The 26,466-nt window shown below is 41.8% G+C and overlaps 2 protein-coding genes across 2 annotated transcripts in view; one reads left to right on the forward strand and one right to left on the reverse strand.

Annotated features, from left to right (window-relative positions):
- cxxc1a (CXXC finger protein 1a) lies at window positions 1–10,345 on the forward strand. The gene is made up of 14 exons (XM_024292599.1): window positions 1–133; window positions 1,739–1,866; window positions 1,943–2,043; window positions 2,860–3,011; window positions 4,983–5,138; window positions 6,902–7,072; window positions 7,145–7,258; window positions 7,326–7,543; window positions 7,620–7,827; window positions 7,905–8,015; window positions 9,543–9,592; window positions 9,672–9,768; window positions 9,842–9,994; window positions 10,084–10,345. The coding sequence occupies exons 1-14, from the start codon at window positions 131–133 to the stop codon at window positions 10,228–10,230; spliced, it is 1,809 nt and encodes a 602-aa protein (XP_024148367.1). The 5' UTR covers window positions 1–130; the 3' UTR covers window positions 10,231–10,345.
- A 3,681-nt stretch (window positions 10,346–14,026) lies between these two features.
- The window catches only part of tfe3a (transcription factor binding to IGHM enhancer 3a), a 17,106-nt gene continuing 4,666 nt past the window's right edge, over window positions 14,027–26,466 (reverse strand). Inside the window, exons 2-11 of the mRNA XM_024292614.2 lie at window positions 24,538–24,636; window positions 23,476–23,538; window positions 23,230–23,383; window positions 22,897–23,076; window positions 21,288–21,386; window positions 17,786–17,894; window positions 16,856–16,912; window positions 16,645–16,720; window positions 15,538–15,685; window positions 14,027–15,465 (exon numbers count right to left, since the gene is read on the reverse strand). Coding sequence (XP_024148382.1) covers window positions 15,109–15,465; window positions 15,538–15,685; window positions 16,645–16,720; window positions 16,856–16,912; window positions 17,786–17,894; window positions 21,288–21,386; window positions 22,897–23,076; window positions 23,230–23,383; window positions 23,476–23,538; window positions 24,538–24,636 — 1,342 coding nt within the window. The 3' untranslated portion in view covers window positions 14,027–15,108. The remainder of the gene's footprint in view (window positions 15,466–15,537; window positions 15,686–16,644; window positions 16,721–16,855; window positions 16,913–17,785; window positions 17,895–21,287; window positions 21,387–22,896; window positions 23,077–23,229; window positions 23,384–23,475; window positions 23,539–24,537; window positions 24,637–26,466) is intronic.

Below are 26,466 nucleotides of genomic sequence, written 5' to 3' on the forward strand. Positions count from 1 at the left end.
GCCGCAGGAGGCGCTCAGCATCCTCTCACGGAGCTGCAGAAGAAGAGGATGAGGAGCTCGGAGATGAAGCCGCCACAAAGAGGTTCTGGCGGGTTCTGGTGAGGAGCACCGTGCGGAACCGCGCGCATTCATGGTGGGTCCACGCGCTCCGGTTCCGCGACACCTGAAGGAAATGAGCGAACCCGCGCGCTAAAAAGCTTCCCTTCACAGATGTGCACAGATGGATCAAGCCCGTCCTGATCCCGGACTGACCAGAACCTTTTGATTCAATGCAATGTTTTGTTTGATCACCTGAGTTCTGATTCTGTCGTGATGAACTGATCCCGAACCGGGGGTGGGGGGTGTAGCACCAGGATCAGGAGGTGGGATCCTCCAGAATCTGGAGACCCTTAAATAACCTTAACGGTGTTTTATGTCATCTCAGTCAGTCACACAACTACAGAATCAGTTCATGATACGGTTCTACAAGAATCTGAAGTTCGGATTTATCTGACGGGAGTCTCAATCGATCCACTAATCAGAAAACATTCGCCAATTATGGAGAGAAAATAGACTCACACCCATCTGCGCGTGCGTAATTCGTGATTTGCAATACATTTTGTGCACAAAAATATATGAAAAAATACAAAATACACATGTACAAATTAAAACATCTTGAAACTAAATGACACCCAAATCTTTGAATCTCCCTCTGATTAAATCCAGTTTTTAACATGAATGTGGCATTTTTCTTATGAAAGAGAACAAATGTAAAAATCATTTTGATTTTCCGAGTATTTCTCATGTTAAACTGTCTTGGACAGACTGTTTGAATGAACGTTCTTCTCTCCATCACAACAGCTCTGCTGCACTAAACCCTCATCTCCTCTGAGTTTTATCTGAATAATTTGACCTCTGCCTGTTTTTTGTGAAAAATTAGATGATATTATGTCAAATGAGGATTTCATCTTTTGCAGCAGACGTGATCTTGAGTTCTTGATCCAGTTGTTTGGAGTATTTTAGTAGTTTTATTTTCATCAAACATGAATTATCATGTTTCCATCAAAACCCTTGATGGAGGTGAACAATCCAACTGTCCACTAGGGGGCACTGGGGAGTATCTGTAGTGGGATTTTGGAAGCACCTTCCAGTCTTGGGGTTATCCCGGCTGTGATTTCATCTGCACCATTTGTTGTCATATTGCCTTTTGTTTCTTTAGCACAGGAGTGTCAAACTCAATCACACCGGGGCCCAAAATCCAAACACACCTGAGCAGGTTAAACATTTATTGAACACTCTAAAACTACATTTTTAAAACTTTTTAACATAATTATGAACTAGATATATACCATTACCTGTGATAATTCTAATGTGAATGCTGTAAGCTGAATGATGCTAGTGCTGGTGTCGAACATGTTTTCTGAGTACTTTGCCATAGAGACTCCTTATTGGTTAAACACACCTGACCCAGGTAATCAGCATCAGATGAAGCTGGATTTCCTAAAGGGTAACCAAACCCTAAATCAACTTTGTCTGTTGACTTCTATAAATGGGGCTTTAAAAGTGCTGTCTGTTGGTCATTGCCACATTTTTGACAGATTAAAATAAATGTTTAATTCTTGAAAGTATATTCAGAAACCGTCTGTGTGCTGCCATCTACAGGTTGAACCAAGTGTGTCCAACAAAATCTGGTTACCAGGTCCAGGACCTCGAGAATCTGTTTTTTATCTAGAACTTTTCCGTTTTGTGTGTCGGTCAGGCTGAGGAGGCAGCAGGAGCCCGGGGCGATCGTGGGGGCGAGGAAGAAGAGAGAGCCGTCACCATGGAAACCCCCAAAACTCCAGTCTACTGTGTCTGCAGGAGACCAGACATCAACTGTTTCATGATGTAAAACTTACTTTATTTGAAGATGATAGCAGGGAGAATGTGTAGACATGAGTCACATGGTCTGTTTGTCCGTCAGCGGCTGTGACAGTTGCTCCGAATGGTTTCATGGTGACTGCATCGGCGTATCAGAGAGGGCCGCAAAGTCCATCAGAGTCTGGTTCTGCGTGTCCTGTAGAGGTGAGTCTGGTTTTAAAATAGAGTTCACAGATTATTTCACACAGTTTTCAAAGAAGTATAATAATATTATTGCTGCTATTGTAAAATAGAGCACACATTCACAGGTGCACACACACTAACAGGTGCACACTCACAGACGCGCACACACTCACAGGTCCGCATGCATTCACAGGTACGCAAACATTCACAGGTGCGCAAACATTCACAGGTGCGCAAACATTCACAGGTACGCAAACATTCACAGGTGCGCAAACATTCACAGGTACGCAAACATTCACAGGTACGCAAACATTCACAGGTGCGCAAACATTCACAGGTACGCAAACATTCACAGGTGCGCACGCATTCACAGGTGCGCACACACTAATAGGTGCACACTCACAGACGCGCACACACTCACAGGTCCACACGCATTCACAGATACGCAAACATTCACAGGCGTGCAGACATTTACAGGTACACAAACATTCACAGGTGCGCAAACATTCACAGGCGTGCAGACATTTACAGGTACACAAACATTCACAGGTGCGCACGCATTCACAGGTGCGCACACACTAATAGGTGCACACTTACAGACGCGCACACACTCACAGGCGTGCAGACATTTACAGGTGCGCACACACACAGACATTTACAGATGATTTCTTTGATCATTGTGATGTTTCCTTTCACTAACTGAAGGGCACCAATAATTTTGTCAAAGTGTGTAGACCAGAGAGCTCCAGTAGAACAGAATGATTTCCTTCTTATCCAGTTTTCATCCTGACATGAACGCCTCTCTCAGAGTGAGTTGATCTGTCCTGTCAAACTCAGAGAAAGACGCGTCTCTGGAGGTCAAATACCGGCAGAAGAAGAGTAAAGAGAGAGACGATGGAGAGCTAGAGGGAGACAAAAGCAACAAATCGCAAAATAAAGACGGGAGCTTCACCCCCCAGCAGAAACTGGACGCAAGGCGGGGCTCACAGGTGAGGTGATGCTGTGAAAATGAGGAAGGAGGAGGAGCACTCTCGGCAATTATCAAGTTCTTTAGTACAACGATCAAGTTCAATATTTGCTTTTGTTTTCAACTATTTGGAATAATTAAATATCTCCAGTTAGGATGCCTGTACGAAGTTGTCCATGTTTATAGTCTCTTAATCTTATTTTGACCAATCTCAAATCTCAGAGCCCTTTTATTATTATTATTATTATTATTATTATTATTATTATCATAATTATTATTATTATTTTTATTGGTGTCCATTTTGACTCATTTAACCAAAAGACAACATCAAAGCAAACTATTTACACATTCCCTGATGATTTTACAGCACAAACATGATAGTAATGAATTAATGAAGGTTTTATGGAGTTTAGTAATTGTAATTTAATTACTGAAATGTAAACTGTAGTTGATTACATTACTCTGTTACTGACAAGAATTTAAGTTTTTCTTCTTTCATAGGGCTGGAATTAGGCAGAGAAGTAGCTCTAAATTTTTCTTATCCAAGGTCTTAAAAAGTCTGAAACTTGACTTAAAGAAACATGTAGGAACCGTGTTTAAATATGGTGATGACAATGAACCTGTCAGTGAATGTCTCAGGCTTGTTCAGGACGATTTTACTGTGTTGTGTTTGACGACAGCACAGCCGGTTTATCTTTTAGTCTTTGTTTTATTTTCTGCAGAAGCAGAAACAAATCTCATTATGAGACATTGGTTACAAATTTAAAAAATAATAATAATAAGGAATGCTGCAAAATGCAGACGTGTCTGAAGTGTCGGTCACAACTAATAAAGTTTTGCTGCTGCATAACAAATACAGACACAGACCGAGAGGGGGCGCCCAAGAGCCTATTCAAATTAATGAAAAGATAATGATTTTTTTTTTTAACCTTTATTTTTACCTGGAAATCCCATTGAGGGAGACCTGTGGCAATTGGGTTCACATATATTCTAATACACTTTCAATGATTTTAGCAATCTTGGTATCAAGCTTGTTAAGGACATTACTGTTTGTACTTTTGATATTTATAAACTTTATAATGTTTGAATTACTGAGCAAAATATGCCTCATAGGAAATGATGAGAAATTGCTCAAATCCTTCAAAAACTTGTTAACACTTTAGGTTAGGATCTGCAAAACACTCAATATAATACTGACAATAGTTAATACATTTGTTAAGCTTATAAACAGTTTATTAATGTGGCCTTTGTAGACAATGGTCTCACTTTAGATGTTAATGAATCTTACTAAATATGTTAATAAGTTGTATTTGGCTTAATGTGCTAATAGATGTCTTACTAACACCCTAAAAACACATAAATAATGTTTTTTAATGTGTTAATAAAGCATGTTTAGGAATTTAATTATAAAGTGGAACCAAAAACTTTGTGTATTTTGAAACCTGTGAACGTCATCTAGAGACACCATTCACTTGGAGTAATTTGGAGTTTAGCTAATATATTTTAAGCATTATGCTAGCAGGTTTTTAGGCTAATTTAGGGTTTTACTAATATTTTAACAATATGCCGACTGTTTTGGCAAAATTAGACTTTTTTTTATAGACTAATTTGGCATTTAGTTAGTATTTTAGCAGGCTTTAGGCTTCAGGTGCCACATTCAGCTCACAGCATTCACATTAGCATCATCACAGGTAATGTAATATATCTAGTTTGACTTTCTTTACACGCTTTTCACGTAGAAACGTGTTGAAATGAGGCTTTAGCTTCTCCAGCTCAGGTGTTTCAGGTGCTTCACCTGAAGTCCTGATGCTTCCTGAGGGAGCTCACATGATCCCTTTAAACACCTGACACTTCCTGTCTGACCAGATGCTCCTGCAGTGTGGAGGTTGACACACATCCACCTGAGAGGGATGCGTTTATACATGAATGCATCTGAAACCTTTTATGCGTGACCTTCCAGAAGATGTCACCAGACGTGTTCTTCTGTTTGCAGATCAAGCGTTCAGCCCGCATGTGCGGCGAGTGTGACGCCTGCCTGAGGACCGAAGACTGCGCTCAGTGTGACTTCTGCAAAGACATGAAGAAGTTTGGTGGCCCCAACAAAATTCGTCAGAAGTGCAGACTCCGGCAATGCGAGGTCCGAGCCCGGGTACGAGTCCACTGCTGACCACGCAGTCTCTGCGAGTTCCTCACCTGCTTCAGTCACTCAGAACCGAGGACATCTGAGGGGCTGAAACACCAGAACAAACGAGCTGAGATTCTGGACCTTCAGGTCCAAAGGAGCTGTTGAAACGATGTAGATCTATGAGTACTAAAGGAATACTGGCTTCACGGGTTAATTGATAAATTCTGATAAATGCAGCCAATTAAACACGTTGAGGAAAGAGAATGAATGAAAGAACCAGAAATTAGCTGTAAATAATGTTAAAAAACCAATTAGCTCAGTCAAATCCAGGTAACCAACGCTAAGCTGAAGCCGTTTTTCTACGTTTCAATAGATCCTTTTCACTGAAGACACACAAACGGCGAGTGTGTAAAGTGACCTCCGGTTAAACATCATGTCTATGGTTTAGAACGGCAAAGCTGACAGCTCAACGCTGTTTAAAGCTATTTTACGTAAATAATGAAAGATAACCTGATCGAAACGTCTACAATATTTATTTTCTAAAAGTCCTACCTGGTTGTTTGTATTTGTTTTAGATCAGATGTCAGGATTCCTCCTGCAGAATGCTCCACAGCTGCTTCCCCTAAATCCTCTGGATGATATTAAACCAGTCGTGGATTATTTCTCTCTGATAACTCGGTCATAGTTAGACAAAGGTTACAGGAACTTCATTGAAGGCTGCTGGTTTGATTATGAAGGTCATTCAGATATTCTTCTTCTAATTTATGCTAATGCTAGCACTAGCTTTCCACGACGGGGATCTGCAGAAGATCTTTTCTGTCCAGTTAAAGTTGCTTACATTTCACAAAAACGAGATAAAGTCAGACAATTTCAGCAAAGAAAACTAATAACTGTTCTGTTATTTTCTGATTTAGCTCCTCTTTGCTGTTGCTCATAACAGTGTCTGATCCTGCAGGATAATAAAGATAAAAAAGGATAAAAATCATTTGAAACCGTCAAAAATATTCCTATAGAAGCATTCCTATTTTTACAATTACCCCTTAAAATACCCCAGAAACAACAAATACTTGTTATTACAACAACTGAATGTAGCGTTGGGTGCAGTTAAAACATGCAGCGATGAGCATCTTGGCTGCTCCTATTAAATTAATTTCAATCAGTTTTTTGTGGTGATTTCACCTAAAACACATGAGAATAACATCAAGAAAAATAGATCCCGTTAGAATAATATCTGCTCAAATGAAAGGTCGATATTTTTAATAAAACCTCAAATACTGAAGATTATTCAAATTTGGATTTAGATTTGTGAACGATCTAAGACAGGAAATGTAAATAAATATTGTTCATTTTTCTCTTGAAATTGGTAAGATTACCTTTTATTATTTATGTAAAATCGTGTTAAACAGCGTTTAGTTCTTTGTTTTCCTGGTCTAAATCCATAAACCAGAAGTTACGTTCCCTCTGTGGGACGTCACCGTGAAAAGGGTCTATTGTGATCGACATGGTTTTGGTTGTTGTTTATAAGGAACTTGGCGGTTCCTGTTATTGGTCGAGTATTACATGATACCGCTCAGAACAGCCAGAGGATCTAGATCAGAGACGGACCGAGACGAGCATCCTGACATCCGTACAGATATGATGGAGAGAGTTTAGGAGTTTTTTTAAAATAACACATCCCTCATAATCAGGTAACAATGATTGGAAACAATATGATAAAGTCACATGTTTTTGTTGTCTGGACCAGCACCAGTGACCCACTGATAGATCTGGCCGCTGTGTTAGAGCAGAAGATGCTTCGAGTCAAAGACGAGGAGAGCTCCTGCAGCATCACCAGGGGGCGGGGCCTCCCCAGGAAAGGGGCGGGGCAACACATGGATGAAGATGAGGAAGAGGAGGGCTTCAGTGAGAGTGAGCTGGAGCTGTATGAACAATACAAGGCGGCTGGGTACAGAGACCTGGTGAGTTTAGTGGTGAGTGCGGGAGGGTTTGTGAGGCTCAAACTCCTGGGCTGAGCCGTCCGTCTGCTGTAGGTGTGGCACAGTGACGAGGAGGAGGAGGAGGAGGATCTCCATCTGGATTCTCTGAGGAAGAAAGCAGTGAAGGTCAAACACGTGAAGAGACGGGACAAGAAGCCCGAGAAGAAGGTGATTCTTTGAGGTCACATGTGCAGTGATGTCACGGTGATGTCACTAACCACCTGTCATTTCCCAGAAATCCGTTTCTGCCCCGAAGGAGGAATCAAAGCCCCGGCGACACAAAGTGAAGCAGCGGCACAAGGAGCGTGTGCGCCACAGTGAGCGAGCAGGTGAGGGTGGAGCTAAAGAGGTGGGCGGGGCTCTACGGCAGTGTCTGGGTCCAGGTTGCACTGAGCTCGCCAGGAGCACCTCCAAGTACTGTTCTGAAGACTGCGGTATGAAGCTCGCCGCCAAGTGAGTGAGGTCAGTGGACGGCGTCCGGCATTCACCCACATGGATTCTTATTCAGTTGTGACCTTCTGGCCCGCAGTCGGATCTACGAGATCCTTCCGCAGAGGATTCAGCAATGGCAGCAAAGCCCCTGTGTTGCTGAAGAGATGGGCCGCCGGCAGCTCGAGCGAATCCGGAAGGAGCAGCAGGCGGCGAGGCTCCGCCTCACACAGATGGAAAAACGCTTCCATGATCTGGAAAGTATCATCGCCACCGCCAAGCTTCAGCAGGTCCAGGAGCACGAGGAGGTCAGAGACAGCGCCAGCTTCCAGTTACCCGCCTCTGATCCACGTCTCTGTGACTCACCTGTCTGTGACATGTACAGGTAACTGAGGGGGACGGCGACGACACAGACCTCCAGATATTCTGTGTGTCCTGCAGTCATCCCATCAACCCAAAGGTGGCACTGCGACACATGGAGAGATGCTACACTAAGGTCAGTCTGCAGGGATAGGCCTGGTCAGAACAACCCATTTATACAGCTTTCCCCGCCCCCTTTCTGCTGACTCAACATCTGATCCAGGTAATCAGCACCAAGGAATTCGAGCAGATCTAAAAAACAGGCAGGATTGTTGCTCATGAGGATCAGGATTTGGCAGCTCTGCTTCAGAAGATCAGAAGATGGTTAATCTAAATGAGGGTCTCCAACCCTGGAAGGCTACCGCCCCACTTGGTTTGCTGCAGTAGATGCTGGTTAGCTGGATTGAATCAGCCCAGTATCTGATTGACTCAACACACCTGATCCAGGTGAGCAGCAATTACTGAAGCAGGGTTAGCTGGAAAACATCAGGGCGGTAGCCCTCGAGGACCAGGGTTGGTGACCTCTGACCTATAGACTAGATTCAGTTCTCCTTCTCTAAAAGGGAACAAAGAGGGTCAAATGAGATTTATATTATTTAAAATATCAAAGAACTTCAAAGAAGAACCAGATATATATCATCACCTGCGATAATGGAAGTCTGAATGTTGTAAGCTGAATGTGGCCACTAAAGATATCAGAATAGTTAGCAGAAAATGCTGACGCTGAAAGCTTGCTAAAATATTAGCTAAATGTCAAATGCCAAAAAACTGGAAACACTTTTAAATTAGCTAAACATAGCTAGCACAATGCTAAAATGCAAAGTAAACTCCAAATTAGCCAAAAAGCTGGAAACATGTCTAAATTAGCCAAAAACAGCTAGCATGATGCTAAATGCTAGCTAAACTCTAAATTAGCCAACAAGTCTAAATTAGCCAAAAACAGCTAGCATGATGCTAAAATGCTAGCTAAACTCCAAATTAGCCAAAAAATGGAAATGCGTCTAATTTATCCAAAAATAGCTAGCATAATACAAAATGTTAGCTTAGCTCCAAATTAGCCAAAAAGCTGGAAACATGTCTAAATTAGCTAAAAAACAGCTAGCATCATGCTAAAATGTTAGCTGAGCTCCAAATTAGCCTAAAAACAGGAAGCAGAAAAGATCTTCCAAGGTGCAGAGCAGTTTAATTGTAGGTTTAAGCAGCAGTTATAACAAATAAAGTATGTACTTTTATCAGTGGGTCAGAGAGCAGTTCCCGAGCAAACTATTTACACAAATTTGGTTATTCATGAGTTATAGTTTTACTGCATCAAAATGATAGTAATGTAGGTTTTCTATGGTCTAGTAATTGTAATTTAATTACTGAAATTTGAACCGTATTGATTACTTACTCAGTAACTGACAAAGATTTTATTTTTTGTCCGTCGGGCTGGTCATTAGGCAGAGAAATTGTTCTTCATTTTTCATGTGAGGTCTTTAAAAGTCTCAACCCTGAATAAACAAACAGGATTTTAACATCTAAAGCTTTTTATTAACAAAAACATCCATGTTACTGAGTTTTGTTTTGCTCTGTGTAAGTTAATTAAAATGAATTGAAAGTGCATAATTAAAATGAAGTTTAAAAAAAAAAAAACACTGATCACAGCTGCATCTCTGGCCCACAGTACGAGAGCCAGACCTCCTTTGGTTCCATGTATCCGACCCGCATTGAGGGGTAAGACGCTACTTTAACCTTTAACCTCTCCGGTCTCTGGGATTTCTGCTGGTTTCTAACGTTTGTGTCTCTGCCTCAGAGCCACCAGGTTGTTCTGTGATGTCTACAACCCTCAAAGTAAAACCTACTGTAAACGGCTGCAGGTTCTGTGTCCAGAACATTCCAGGGATCCAAAGGTAGGTCCTCCATCGGGCCGCCTCCACCTGGTTTAAGCAAAGATCTCTGGAGTCACAGCTCATTGTCCTTCAGATCCCAGCAGACGAGGTGTGCGGCTTTCCTTTGGTCAAAGACGTGTTCGAGCCCACTGGAGAGTTCTGCCGGGTCTCTAAAAGGAAGTGCAACAAGCATTACTGCTGGGAGAAGCTGCGGCGAGCCGAGGTGGACCTCGAGAGAGTCCGAGTGGTAACTGAGTCTACGTCGGCATCATTCAGAGGAGCTGCAGGGCGACAGGCCTAACCGTCCGTCTGTCTGTCTGTCTGTCTGTCTGTCAGTGGTACAAGCTGGATGAGCTCTTTGAGCAGGAGAGAAATCTGAGGACCGCCATGACCAACCGTGCAGGTTTGTTGGCTCTGATGCTGCACCAGACCATCCAGCACGACCCGATTACCACAGACCTGCGCTCGGGTAAAGACCGATAGAGGAGCAACACCGGAGCGGCGCCGACCTTCAGATCTCCTGGATGAAGTTCAAGGTTTAGTTTAGGTCAACAATCTGGACGTGGAATACGTCATAAATAATAAATCTGAGTCTGAATCTGGTTGTAGATCTTTTTATTCTAGCTAGATGATTTAATCAAATATCATATTTAAATGTGACACTAAACACTAACATCTTCACTTACTTTATCAATCGTTTTCCAATTTTTACTTCTCTACTTTTCCTCATTTTTCTCACTGCAGTTTTTTTTTATTCAAAACACAAATGAAGAAACAAAGAAAAATAAACTGTAGATCAATTGTTCAACATAAACATCAGGGAGGATACAAACATAAAAATAAAATGACATGTTTTCATGTTTTTTTTCTTGTTTTTGTACTGGGAGAAATAGATTGTATGTAAAAACTAATTTGGGCCAATAAATCAGAAAAAAATTGATCTTCATTGTTACATTTATTTTTGTGAATATAATACTTGGTTCACAACTATTGTGCGTGTAGCACAAACCCGTCCACTTCCTGTGTGTCCGTCAGCAAAAACAATCCCTGATAATCGACTTCCGTTGTAGCTTTCTTGTTTGCATCACGTTTTTTGTTTGCAGATGTTTTATTTTTGCACAGTTTCTTTTTTTGTTTGCCTTTCCTTTTTTGCTGCAATGGCGTCCACCGTAGCTAACCGCTAGCAGCACCTGCTAACAAAAGTAAACAGAAAACAGATTTCACTCATTTGTTTTTTCACTGAAATTCATCCTCAAAAGGAATCTACCAAAACACACATAGATCAGACACAATAATAAACACATTTATTACTATCCAGAAAAGAAAAGTGGTTTGTGTGACATTGTGCGATACAAATGACTGTTTTATTTATTTAATTTTCTGAAACCATAATGACATGTTTCCTTAACACAGGTCTGTAAGTTCTGCACCCCTGAAATGAAGATAATCCTGGCATGTACACATGAAGAAAAACAATCACACTTCTGCTGTAGAGTTTAACACAACATTGTTTCTGTAAATACGTTACTCTAACGTGTCGTCATTCACAGCATTCCATCCCAGTGATCGGCAGCTACCAGTAATAGGAATGTCTGCTCTTTCATTTGTGGTGACCTCGTTCCTCTGTGAGATCCTACAGTAACTCTGTGCATTAGGACGTTATTTCATCCAGACCAAATGATGGTCGTGTACCGCCCCATCAGGTGATGCTCAAAGCTTTGGCGCCTTCAAATACGAAGGTCAAGGGTTCGCGTCCAAGCTACAGAGACATATCATTATGCTAAAAAAATGTCTGTGATTATTACTTAATTACTGAGAATTAAAACTAGATAAATACTTATTTTAACATGTTCCAGGCAGCTACAGTGTTTCTTTTTTGCGTGCAGTATCCGCTGCGGCTGTGTTGATCTTTTTGTGGAAAATGTCCTTGTAGTCGGTATATGCTTGCAGGAACAAATACATTTCTGTCACCGTGAAGTATGACACCCTATTGGTGTTTGTTCCCGTTGCCATGGTGAATCGTGATGTCTTTGCTCCATTGCTCATGGTCACCACGGTCACACCCAACTCTGAGTCCAAGTACTCCAAGTTGATTGAATCAACTATTTTCAGCTATTCTGAAACCGAAAACTCTGAGTTTGCAAACTCTGAGTCAGTCAACTCTGAATGCAGGTTTGAACTCTGAATTTGTTAAACCTGCTTTTTGAAACGAGCCCAGGTTTCCGCTTCCCGTTTAGAAAAAACATCAATATGATAGTTTAGTCGTGGTTGTAAGAACTGGAAGAAAGTATTAGTCTTCTTTGGAAGCAGGAGATGAAACAAACACATAAAGAAAGTGTTGAACTTAAAAGCTTCCAGGGAACTAGCAAACGGGGAAATGTAGCACCAATAATAGCAACTGCAAATGTGCTACATTTGTTCATTTTGTGTGCATCTCTTGGGGGCTAGGCCCTCGAGGCACCACCTAAATGGTTTCAACGGGTCTGGAGCTCAAACCAAGATATTCTGCATTAGTAGGAACACGCGCTGACTGACTGCACCACCATTCAGCCAATGTTCAAGAGGAAAGTACGGGAATTTCAACTGTTAATAGATTGCCAGTTAAATTTGCGTTTTTTGACCAAAATGCAAGAGAGGAGTGAATTTCTAAGTAAATTTTATTGAAGTAAAACAGACAAATATCTGCTTTTAACCCATGTTTCCTCCTCTTCCTTTTTTCATTCTCAAAGTTTTAAAGAATCACCAACAGCGGCAACACCGCCCACCCCTCTCCTCCCCCCAACCCAGAGAGTAGCGACAGGAAGGGAGGGGCCCCGCACTGCAGAGTTACTGATTACATCAAACTTTTGCGTTATTTATTTAACATTTTTAATTATTACTTTTTTATTTTTGCATGAAATGAGTGTTGTTTCAAACCTAATAAAAAAAGAAAAAAAATGTATAATCTTTGTGATTTAGCCCCTCTTTAGCAGATAGCGCCCTAGGCGGCCGCCTTGGTGGCCTATGCCCAGGGCCGGCGCTGGGTTAGGGACTGGAGACATCCGTGCAAACAGAGAACCCCCCCCCCAATCCTGCAGCCAAAGAATGTCCATTACCGATCCATACTCATCAAAAACACTCTGATTATGGTTTGTAAACATTTATTAAAGAATATTGGAGTATTGCTCAACATGAAGAGTTTTCTTTATCCAGAACTAAAGACTGTTAAGGAGTGTACTTTGACACAGATGATTAGTGTCTCTCTGTGTCTTAAAACCAGGAGCGTGACTTGACTTCATCAAATAATAAACTCCTGCTCTGGATGATAATTATCCTCCGGAGAAGATAATTATCATCTTCAGCATATTAGAATTATTTTTATTTTCTCCATCCGCTGATGACATTTCTCCATGCGAGGGGGAGGTAGCCGACATAGCTTAGGACTGTACACCGTAAAAAGTGAAACAGTTGATCGATTATCAGAAGCTCTGTAATTTGTTGCATTTAAAAATATTAGTTTTTAACAAATTCAATTTTTAAGTCGAGTAAACCATTGACTCACAATTTTAAATTGATGACAACTAATAATTTTTAGTGTAACAAATCATGGAACTTTTGTAAATTGATCCAATATTTCACTTTTCTCAGTACAGTCCTCTCGTTTGAAACACAATACAAACACGTTTATGGGAACTGGTTTATTTCAATAGAAAATCAGAATTTACACGAAATTTTAGCAAAACGACTGATTGTATGTTTGTAAACATAAAACTAGTAAAGAAAAGACAAACAAAAATCCCTTTATGGAGGAACCGTGTTTTCCGACATGAAGGAGGACAAACAGTCGGGGCTACTAAAACGGAGACTGAAACAGGTTTAGTTTCAGCTGAAGTTTCTCGTCTGAGCAGCTCTTTACCGTTTCCTGTCACTGGACTGAAGATCTTCTTCATCAGACTGACGGCACGATTCCCTGAAATCGATTTTCAGGACGATCTACTAACACGTTCAAGACTGTATCAACAGAGTCGATAATTTCCTAATCAAACACGTTTGGATCAATCAAGATTCTCTAGATCAGGGGTCACCAACATGATGCCCGCGGGGACCAGGTGCCCCCAAGGACCACACAGGTTACCCGCAGGTCTCATCTAAAAATAACACAACTCACTTCTGAGCTGCGTCTAAAATTACATTTTATTCTGTTGCTATTTTTTAATTACACTTGCATTTACATAGATTTAAACATTAAAACATCTTAAAAATCTGCTCATGATACATGAACTTTAGACAAGTTTGACCTCTGACCTCCAGATCAAAGAACATTAATTAAGTTAAAAATGCTGCAGATTTGGTCATTAGTTCAAAATGTCAAAAGATTTGTTTAAAAATGTGTAAGTTGATTTTTCTTTAACATTAAATAATTGATAAACAACATGCTGAAAATGAGACAATTTTCTCATGAAATGTTAGAGATCATCTGAAAATGTAACAATTAATGAGATCAATAAAGTGCTAAATATTAATATCTCTTTCCTAGATTGTTGTCATTGTTGATAATTATGGTTAGTAATCAGTCTTTACATAGAGGAGAATAATCATTCATTATTAATAATGTAGAACTAAAAGTAAACTGAGTACATTTGTTACTCCAAACGGGTATCCCTTCATGAAGTTTCAGAAAGGTTGGTGACCCCAGATCTAGATTGATCTGGAGAACGGCTACTGAAGACTCCAGCTGGTTCTGTAGCTGGTTCTGTCCCACCGGGGAACGGGTTGTGCCTTACATGATTGGACTTTGTGTGCATGTGTGCATGTGTGCGCGTGTGTGTGTGTCATCGTCTGTTCTGTTTGTCGTTTCCAGTACAAGAACAAGAATAAAAGTGACTTCCCAAAGCAGATCTCCTGATCCCTGCAGTAATCTCTTTCCAAAATCACTAACTGATCATTCATGTACGTTCACCGCCCGTTTCATTTTCATACGACTGATGCACAACACCAACGCGGCTGCACAGGTGAACCCACACCTGCAGAACCAGAACCAGTTCCTTTTGTATTCTGTGTTTGAGTTTCTTGAATTCTTCCCCACAGAGAGCCAATCACTCTTCTCAGTTTTTGTGTGGACACGCGGCAGGATGTTCCACTACAACCGAAGTGTAAGTTAGTCTAAATGTTACCATGGTAACACTCTGCATGGGAAAATGGCCGTCTGAGTGTATCCATGGAAACTACAGGTTTAAAAGGATTCAGAGAACAAAGGCAGTGTTCATGGCGTTACCCTGGTAACAGACGAGCCAGCAGTGACATCGCCATGGTTACAGCATCTGACCTGGCGTCCAGTCTAAAAGCTGTTTTCAGGTTAACCCCGCCCACCATCTGACATCATCAAAGGTCTTCGTCCATGCTGAAGCTGCTCCTCCGACTGCTGGTCTTGGAGGCGGCGCAGGACAGCAGGGGGTTGTACTCTGATCCTCGTTGGCCGTTCTCCATCAGTAACCCTTGCAGGTCGTGCATCTCTGTCAGTGCCAGGTCACATATCAAGTCTGAGGAGAAAACGGTGCCGGCCTGGAGAGGATCGTCCGGCTCTACGAAGCTCAAAGCATCCTCCCTCAGAGAGAGGGGGGGCAGGGAAGAGGAGGAGGAGGCGGAAATAGGGGGAGGGAGTGGTGGGAGGAGGAGACTTTGGGGCTCCACAGAGGAGGACGATGACAGACCATGCTGACGAGCCTGCTGCTCCAACTCCTGCGAAGAGAGGAAGACGAGGGTTCAAACGAGGCAAACGGACCCACAAACGTGTCTGTCAGCGTCCTCCACCTGAATGCGCAGCAGCAGGAAGCGGTTGGTGCTCTCCAGCTTCTTCTGTCTGTCCTCCAGGTCCTGCGCCCTCTGCTGGTCCTTCTGCAGTCTGCGGATGTAATCGACTGACGCCTTTAGGATGGTCCCCTTGTTCCACCTGGACTCCCTGAACCAGCAACAACAAACAGAACCATGTAAGAGGAGTGACAGGTGCTCCTCCTGACCCTGATCGGTGAAGAACTGCTTTAGTTCTATACGAGTCTGAAGAAAATGTCAGCAAAACTAAACCTGTAAACATAAAACTATTGAAGAAAAGAGTTGAACACATTACGTTACACACTGAACCAGTAAATATTGGTGGTGGGAGGTCGGGGTGTGGTGTTCACATCAGGAAAAATCCTGGAAGTAAGTCGTTCTCTATGAGCGACATCACACTCAGTCCAGTTCTCATGTACAGTAAATGGCTCCTATTCTCATTGATTCACCAATGTAGTATAAGTCTAATAACATGTAAAAAAAAAGTGTAATAACACTAATAACGTCTAATAACAGTGTAATGAAAGTGTAGTAACTGTCTAATAATACGTAATAAATGTAAAAACAGTCTAATAAGCATGTAAAAAAAGTGTATAGTGTCATAAAAGTGTAATAACAGACTAATAATGATCATAAAGGCCTAATAATACTAATAACCATGTAATAAAATTGTAATAACATCAAGCCTTATAACAGTCTAATAACAAATAACAGTCTCTGTTCTTTCAGGTCGGCCAGTTCTGTCAGTGATTTTAAGTCACTTTTAAAAACGTATCTTTTTAACCAGGCTTTCAACTCCAGTCTGCAGACTTAGTGGGTCAGCTAGTTTTTATTGTTTTATTGTTTGTTTTATTGTACCTCATTATGTCATTGTTTTAATTGTTTTATTGCTTTTATTGTTTCTCTTTGTTGTTGTTTATTGATTCTTTTTCTCTGTTCAGCACTTTGGCTGCGTCAGCTTTTATAAGTGCTTTACAAATAATAAATTGATTGATTGATTGATAATAACACAATAAAAGCCTTATAAGAGTCTAATAACCATGAAGTAAAAGTGTAATAACAGTGTAGCATCAGTTTGAGTTTACTGACATGTCAGAGGATTTAGGGATCAACGCTCCAAGCTCTTTGATCCGGTCGTTGATGTTGAAGCGTCTCCGTCTTTCAACTGAAACAAAGACAAACCGGAGGGTCATTTTTTATTTTCTTTGATCTGGAGACCAAACTGAAGGTTCAGCTGGCTCTTCTCCTGTTGAGGAACAACAGGAAGTCATGACTGGAGGAACCAGATGGAGATACTCACTGAGGTTGTGATTGTCCTTCTTCTGCCTGTCTTTCATCAGAGCCTTGGCCTCATCCTCTGCAACAACATCAACCAAAGATTGTAACCTTCATTATGCTGCGTACTCCAGACAGGGCAGGCTCTCGTCCCCCCTCCCTCTTTAGACGTGGATCAGCTTTACTGCTCGACGCCTTTACGCCACTGCTGCTGAGCAACGGCTAAAGTTGTTCTGGAATTCATTCGATGACGCATCATGGAAAACATGGATGATGTTGAGCGATAGCTTGGGTTTATATGTTTTGGAGAGCTCTACAAAGGCTGTCTGGGTTCACCAGATCTTTCAGAGTATCCTCGCATCGAGTCGCCATCTTTGCTCTCCTTTGATCTGAAAAAGGTCATGTTTCCAAAGCTGAGTCCCTGATTGGTTGATGTGCTGTGTCAACCTTGCTGCGCCTGACACCCAAATCGCACCACATCAGATCGGGTCTTAACATTGACGCCTCCACGGCGCCGGCCGTGTCCGGTGTGAACGCACCATGAGACTTCCTGACAGTTTACCGCCGTCCAGGAGAGATTCCAGGAATACAACATGGAACAGTTCTTGTTTGTTTCTGCAAATGTGATCCTCAGAGAGTCTACTTAGTGTCTGTTGTGATCTGTCACAATCTTCATGGATTACAGTCCAACATGACAGGATTTCATTCAGTAAAGTCATCATCCTCGATTCCCTTCTCATCCTGTTTTCTCAGCTCTGGTTGTTCTGGTTCTGGTTCATCAGAACATCTTCTGTCTTTGGCTTCCATAAAGCCGCTGCACCAGAGTTAATACGTCTTCACAATTCTGGAGGTTTACAAAGTCAGAAACTGTTGTGTAGTTTTATGGCTCCAATCAATCAATCAGATGACCTGAACGGGGCTGGTTGCACACCTGAGTGCAGGTAGTGTCTCTTACCACTCAGCTCTCTCTTAATGGCGTGCAGCTCGGCTGGGCAGCTGTTGCTAATGGTGACGGCAGCTGATGCGACTCCTCCTCCATTCACATCCAGAACATTTTCTGGCAGCTGCGACAGACCAAACAGAAGACGCGTCACTAGCCGTGTTTCCATGACACAAATGCGAAAAACTTGATCAAAATTCTACAAATGTCGAAAAAACACAATTACACTTTCATAATTAAGCGAAAGAACAAACTAACTTGGATGATAAAAACACGGATGTGAACAATACTTGGATATACAGCGGATACGTTCCAATTTCTGCCACGGCACTAGCAGTTAGCATCATCTATCAAAGGAGACGTCGGCGTCTCATTCAGGCTGAGGAGCGGTGAGCGACGTGGGAGTGGCTACAGATGAAGAGATTTGGGGAAATCATGGTTGATTATTTCACAGAGGAGCTTTTTCAAAATGGTTGTTTCCATTATGTGAATCTACAATCACTAATCCAATTTGCAGAATGTCAGTCAATAGAAACACAGCGATTGACACCATTTATTCTGGCTCTGTGTGCTGATTGGCCCTCTGCAGGGGAGGGGCGGGGGGGGGGAGGGGGGGTCAACCAGGATCCTTACAAAGTAAAGCGTTCTCCTTTAGCAGGTAAACCAAAGCTTCGTTTTCACTGAGCAGGTCCGGTCCGGTTCGATCCGGTCTTCTGAGCGTTTCCATTGTAAAACTGAACCATTAAACCAGGGGTCTCAAACTCAGTTGACCTTGGGGTCACTGAAGGCAGAGTCTGGCTGAGTCTGGCCGTATGGAGCTCCATTTGTGCCAAAAATATGTCTTTGCGTCCACTGTCTATGTCTTTGGTCTGTTGTCTATGTCTACTGAACAAGTTTATTGAACATTTGTTCGTGTTTATGTCCCATATTCATGACCCAATATCTTCTGCGTGTCCTGTGAAACGACAGCAGCTAACGACGCTACAACTGTTGCTAAGGACGACCAGATCCAACGACAATAGCAAATGTAAAAGTTTTAAGCATAAAGCTGAAACATCACATAGCAAATACAAATCTATCATCAAAGAATGATGGACATCCCTGGACATGCTCCCAGGTGGACATGAGAAATTCCATTAAACGTTAGCATAAAGCTAGCTGACCTTAGCTTTATGTGCTAAATTGATTTGTAATTTTTACGACTCGATTATCGATCTGTTAAACTTAAATCAATTCAAATCGAATGATCTATTTTTTTAATCCAGCCCTAGTTGGGGCGGAGCTGCTGTATCCACCTGCTGATTGGCAGAAAGTGAAGACAATATTGGAAAGCACCAATTTAGCGCTTAGCTAACGTTTCAGTTTCCTCTTTACAGCGGTATTCTTCACAATCTTCTTTCAAACAACATTAAATTCCTGTTCTACAAGATGAACAAAGAGTTAAGAAAGAAACAGACGAGCTGCTGGATGACCTCCACTGTTGTTGCTTTTCTAGATGTCGCTCTAAAATGACACGCTAGCGGTCTACACCACGCATGTGCCCTGAAAACACTGAACTGAGTGGAAACGCTCACCAGAATCAACTGGACCGTACCGTACTACTCCTTACCGGACTGGACCGCTCAGTGGGAACGAGGCTTACGAGAACTAAAACACCATCAAGGCCACGAGGCTGCAACCTGGAACTCCAGATCCACATGTGGCTCTTTATCCCAAACATAGAATAAGTTATGGAGATGCTGACCCAGCATGTCGACCGTCAGAGTCAGCAGCTCCCCCGAACCAAAACTACCTAAAGAAAACAAATAAACAAAGCCCAAAAACTAAGACTACCAAACCCCAAACTAAAATAACAAAACCCAGCAGAGTAAGACTGCTGAGGACAAAGAGGGGAAAAACAAAATAAAGAAAGAAAAGAAAAGTAAAATAATATTTTTTCAAAGTAAGGATTACTTAATTAGCATTTATTAAAATTAGAATAGTTCAATTTATAAATTGATGTCTGAGGTTCACATAGATGATAAACTATGTAGGTTTTTACATCCTGTTGACGTCTTGTTTGATCAAACTCTCAAAGTTTGAGCTTTTATGAGTTAAAATCAAATATTATCTTGTGCTGCACAACATTGGTTACAGTTCAGAGCGGCACTGAGATGATCCTGTTTGGCACAGAACATCTTTTATTTTGAAAGTATATAAAAAATAAAAAAAATAAAAAAAAAATAAAAAACAAAAGCAAAAAATAAAAAGAACCTAGCATCTCTCAAAATGTGATTTTTTTGTGTCTGTGCCAAAAAATAGGCACAATTCATATTTATCATTAAAAAAGAAGGTAATGAATGCAAATCCAAATTTGTAGGTTTTGATGAGTAGAAAATAAGCCCAAGCGGTTCTTTTACTGTTAAAGGTTGACCCAGACCCTGATCAAGGCCATAAAACCGTAGGAAAGGAGAGCAAGCTTACAGAATGTCTGATGGAAAACTGAAGCTGGTAAAAGCTCACCAGGACCATAGAAAAGAAATCTTCAAATAAAATCTAGGGACGTTTAATAACTCAATCAAAGTTGCACAAAAGTCTTTAAAAACCACTAGAAACATCACAGAGAACAAATGTCCAAAAAGGATCAGGAAAATTGACGAAACTAGAGCCTTCCAAGAAAAAACAGAGACAGGAATAACATCTAAGAAACAGAAGGATCATCACATAAAGCTGAAGAACAGTTTGAAATCTAGGAGCAACCAAAGAGTCCAGCAAAAATGAAGAAGGTTGTTGAAAAGCAGAAATGTCTGAGAAACCCGAGTAACATCATGACAACCAAGAATGGTTAAGAAACACATTTAGAACCTCCAGAACACCTGGTGCATTTAAGAACCACCAGGAACAGCAATGATGTTCAAGACTGTCCAGGAAACACTAGAAATGTTTCAGAAAACAACAGAAACATCACAGAAATATAAGCAACGATGAGAACTTTAGGAATATCCCAGAATAGAAGCTCCATTCCAGACTCAACAGCTGTGAAGATCCAGCAGAAGGCTCCTCCTCATAAACTGGTGTACCTTAGACTTGATCCTGCTCTTTTCTTGGTCTGGGAGAAGCAACACAATCCTCATTATTTCAACTTTACACACAGACAACCTCTGCTGCTCGTCTCCCTTCTGCACAGATGACTGTTGAAAAATGGGGAAATATCTCTTTGAAAAGGAAAGAAAAACTCCCAGAGCTTCATTTTCTTCCTCACTCACACAGACTGGAGCTCCGCCCACAAAAACAGGAAGTCGAGAAATATGAAGTGATACTGCGAGAGCCTCAAAAGTCTCTGTCTGTATTTGCGACTGTCAGTGAGAGCAAATCCTCAACCGGCATGGGAGCAGATGTGAAACCATGGAGATGTGTCTCAACACCCCACCATTGGTGAGTCTGACGGTTCAGTGAGGGTTGGTCCAGAGGGAGGAGTTACCATGACGCCGGTCATTTCAGAGTGAAGCATCATGTTTGTGTCTGTGTGTGAACATACCGTGCTCGGCAGCTGCAGCCCAGACTCCACATGTGTCAGGAAGTCATGGTTCAGACTACAATCCAGACTCATGACATCATCCACAATGCCATCCTCCACCTGCCAACAAAAGCAGATCAACTTGGATTAAATGTAAAGATCAGAGGATAACTCAAATAAAAGGTGAATATGAGCAGTTTAACTCGGATCAAAGTGAAAACCAGCAGCTGTATGACTTAAAGGTAACGGTCAGATGGACAGGTCTGATGAACGACTAGGATGACCTGGTTAACTGCTGGTTAACCCAGAACAAAATGTGAAGATCTGACAGTAAACTCTGCAGCGTCAAACTCGCCTCCATTTGGATGTGGAGCAAATTCACTGCTGAACTCTAGTCAAAAAGCGTGATCATAAACATAAACGTAGCATGCTAGTGAGCTCCGCTCTATCGAGTTTACGACCTCCACTGGAGCATGCTAACGAGCTCCTCTGTATTGAGCTAGCGAGCTCTGCTGTAGCATGCTAACGAGCTCTTCCGCTATAGTGAATCTCCTGCTCCTTTCTTTACGTTTTTTACATGTAAAATCTTAATCACAGTCAGCGATTTTAGCAATCTTGGTATGAAAACATTCAGCCTGTTTGGGCATTAGTGTTGTACTTCTGGTATTCATAAACTTTATAGATTTTGAAATACCCCCCTTAGGAAATGCTCGAGAAATTATTAAAATTTCAACATTTTAAGTAATTAGCAACACGCTTTTAAATACATTCATGGGCTATGTTTTCATCTTTTAAAGTAATTAAAAGAAAATTGAGTTTAGCTAACATTTAAGCAACATGCTAATGTTTTTAGTTAATTTGTTATCTACTGAGGTTTTTAGGCTAATTTAGTGTTTAGCTTCTGTTTTAGCAACAGGCTAATGTTTTTGGTTAATTTAGCTTACTGAGGAATTTTAGGCTATTTTGGAGTTTAGATAGTATTTAAGCAACAAGCTACTTTTTGGCTAATTTGGCATCTACTAAAGTTTTTTGGGCTCATTTGGAGTTTAGTTCATATTTAAGCAACACACTAAATACTTTTGTCAAAATTGGCATGTATTGGGGATTTTTAAGCAATTTTACACATTTTTCAGAAATTTAGGTCAAAATTCTTCTTCATTGTTCTTCTTTTTATTGATCAATAATTACATTCAAGATTCTCTGCAGTTTGTTTCGACTTCCATGAAAGAGAGAACCTCTTCTTCTGGTTGTCCACAAAGCCACTTTTCTCCCCAGCATGACTTGTCAGGCACACCATAAACATGTAGTCGGACATGCGACCAAGTCAGAGGCATTCTGGAGTCCTTCATGGGGGAGACGCCCGCTGAACTCCTGCAGAGGCTGAGCAGGAAGCCAGACCGGGCCTGACTCAGCCGTTGGAGTGGCAGAGTCAGCAGTTGGACAGAAAGAGTGTCTGTGTGGTGGTGGTGGTGTGGGGGGGGGGGTCGTCTTAGAATGTTGTATAAAACACAAAAACCTGAATGTATATCAAACTGTTTTAGTTCAAATGTGAACATTTTTCTGACATGTTAGTCTCCGTTTGCTTTGCTGTGCAGGGAGGGGCGGGGCTTATCATCTCTGTATACGTTACCTCCTGGTTCGAGCTGCTTTCTATTGGCTGACTGGAGACGAAGCGCAGCTCAGAGACATTAGGGAGTGGCAGAGCAGGCTTCTGATTGGCTGTCGTGGCGGCTGACAGGTACTGACGGACCTGCTGCCTCTGAGCCTCCTGGATGTGGTACTTGGTGGGGTTCTCCAGATGAGTCTGGACCTGTTGGATTCAGAAAGATGTTTCAATCAGACGGCATGATGGGAAATGCAGGAAAGCACAGACAAGCAAAGAGATCTGAAGCTGGCAGAGAAAAAGTTTGGATTCACCAGCAGCTTGTCCTAAAACTGCTGTTGTTTCCAAGAACCTCCTCACCTTTAGCACCTCAACAGGAACCTGGGCAGGTGAGCAGGGCATCATGGACACCGTGATGGGTGAGGAGGAGGTGATGCAGCGCCGCTGCTGGACCTCCTTCTTCTGTTCCTCCTCCAGAACCTGCTGACGCATCAGGTCCTGCCTCATTAGAACCCTGCAGGAGTACAGAAAGAGCAGCTCGTCTGTTCCGACCTCCAAATCTCCACAAGGCGAGGAAAGACGGCACTCGAGAGGGTCTTTGTTTACCTGGACAACGTGACCGGCTGCACTGAGGAAGAGGATGATGAAAAGGACGGCGCCGTTGAAGAGCTAAAGACAAGACGAGGTGAGGTCACATCAAATAGAGTTCATTCAGTCAGGTGGAAGGAGGTCACCGTATGTCTCCCAGTTGTGGCCGCTCTTTAATTGACGGGTGCTCGTTACCGTTAGACACTGGTCTTGAATACTGGCCGGGCTCGTGCACTATAGTCATGCAGACCCAAATGCTCTTTCATTGATTTACAATCCTTTCCAACTGCGGTCAAATGAGCCGCCGTTCACATTTCCGTGGTCACATCAAGAAGCTCCGTGGAGTCTGGTGGAGATTTTCCAGCGTTCTCAGTCCTGCTACCGTAAGTATTGGATGAAACTCACACCAAAAATCCAGTGATGCTGATTTGACCACAGAAATGTGAACGGCGGCTCATTTGACTGCAGTCAATGTGAAGATACCATCTTCTCTTCTCCAGAACCTGAACTAGACACTAGGAACAGATGAGGGTTTAGTGCATGTGCAGCAGAGCTGTTGATGGAAAGAAGATCATTCATTCAAACAGAGTCTGTCCAAGACAGTTTGATTGATTTAAAAGGAGAAATACTCAAAATGATTTCTTATTACATTTGTTCTCTTTCAGAAGAAAAATGAAACACAGACATGTTAGAAACTCAAAAAAACAGGATTTTCATCAGAGGGAGACGTTAAACTCCCTGCTGTGGCAAACGCCAAAGAACATTCAGGCGAGGAATCTGCACGATATTTGGGGTGGATCCTGGATCCTAAACGTATCCGAGAATAACGCAAGCAGACGAGTGATATTGAGAAAACAACTGCAGAAAAAGGACCAACGAGAAGACTATTTCCTGGTGGAGCTACAAAGAAAGCGAATTAGAAGAACTGGTTTGAACTTGGATTATTGAGCAAGGGTGCATCTCTCAAGGAAAAGGATTGGGATGAAAGCCAAGAGGATTCTGGTTACAGAAATTGATGGGAATTAACGCCGGGGCTACTACTAGAAGACATACGGTAGTGGTTCCTCTTGAGGGTCTTACCTTATGGAGATGGGCTGACTCTTGATCTGGTAAAAGGTGTCCTGGTTGGCAGGAATCAAGCCTTCGACTTCCATGTCAGCCACAATCCCAGACTCGACCCTGGAGCACAGACAACTGGCCAATCAGCAGTCAGACACGAATTCCATCACAGCCGAGCTCGACGTATGTCTGTTCTCTCCTGGGTGGGTTTGTATGAAAGCAAATTCTTCTACGAGGAATTTCTCAGGCGAGAAGGAAAGAGTGAAGCAGACTAAACCAGAGGAAGTTTATGTTAATGTCCCTCAGGTAGAAGACAGAAAAACTGGCCAATCAGATGCCTCTGTAAAAGCATGTGGGGCCCCGGCCTGGGCAAAAGAGAATATTGCGCCCCCTGCAGGAACTTGAATTTCACTTCCTCAGCTGGTGACTGAACTGGTAATCTCCTGATTAACAGGCGGGGACAGTAGTTTGATGATTTGAGACCTTTGTGTGGGTTTCATATGCATAAACAAAAATCAGGAAGAGGTAAATACTTTTTCACAGCACTGTAGACTGAGCAAGGAGGACTAAAAGTTAGTTTGGGGTTTTACAGTTTTTTATGTTAAAACCACATCAGTGTCATTTATGGTGATAGTAGTAAAGAGTTTGAATGTGAGAATGTAAAGTTTAATTAATGATTAATAAACATATTTGAGGTGGTTTTCAAAAAAACAATATTAAAAATAATTCCAATTTGTTGAACTTTTCACAAAAGCTGCAGCAAAATCAGATTTTTAGGCTGCAACAATCTCAAATATCTGCTGCAAAATCCTGGAGGGTCTGATGTGTTAAAGACCCTTCAGCTGTCAAGCACAGAGTGTGAAGTTTGTTCTCTGCAAGAGTCAAATATCAACACCAGTCGGGTTCTGATGGCTGATATATCAACGGTAGTGCTGCCACAAACGATTATTTTAAGTCACCCATTATTTTTTCCGATTAGTCGACTATTCAGGATGTAAAACACACATCTGAACCATCATTAGCTTTAAATTAGTAAGAAATTCGTTTTTGGCCTCTATCTCGAATACTGGAAGTCGTATCGATGTGCTGTTTTCTGTGTGTTCCTTAGATGCTAATGAACGTTTTTCAAATTGGGACCACCCACTTCAGTCCAACTACCCTTTTTTTTCCACACATATTTGTTGGAGTTGCAGGAACAGATCTGCTGTTCTCTCATCTCCCACCACCACCAAAAAAAGAAAAAAAATGGTTCACCACAAATCTACAAATAGTCAGATTTGAATTAACACAGTAAAAACTTCCATTTTGTTTCGTTCCTTCCAAGTTTATGCAGACATCTAAAAAAGTGTTTTCCACTTTCTTTGTTGTGCATTACTGCTTTGAAAAAGACCAAATGAAAGTATTGTAAAGTGGCTCCTATAACATTGTGCAATTTCAATATGTTTTTTTTCTTATTGATTGTATTTCCTTCAAGGCGTCTGCAGTAAGGCGGATTGAGACGCGTGATGGGCCTATTCCCATCAGGGATTTGGAGCTCTCCTGCCAGGATGGGAGTCGTCTCCCCGTGTCCTTGTGGAGGGAAGCAGCGTTGGAGGAAATATCAACCAGCACGTCCATCTCCATTTCTCACTGTAGAGTCTCTAGTCAACCATCGTTTGGTGTCAAGGCGTCTTCCACACAATATACGGAGATACAGGTTGGTGAACAGTGTGGTTAGGATTTTTCAACTGTTGCAATTTATAGTGGTAAACATGCATTTAGAAATGCTGATTTCATGGAGTTTTATAATGTGTATAGTAAAGTTGACGGGACACACCATCCTCTTTATATGTATATATAAAACAACTTTGGTTGTTGTGGCTACCGTCCACATGGGTGAATTTATGTACTGATGAAATAACAAGTTCTGTCATTTTTGTGTTTTACAGGAGACTGCAGTGACCATCAACA

The sequence above is a fragment of the Oryzias melastigma genome, linkage group LG7, assembly GCF_002922805.2.
Source record: "Oryzias melastigma strain HK-1 linkage group LG7, ASM292280v2, whole genome shotgun sequence".
Classification (NCBI taxonomy): Eukaryota; Metazoa; Chordata; class Actinopteri; order Beloniformes; family Adrianichthyidae; genus Oryzias; species Oryzias melastigma.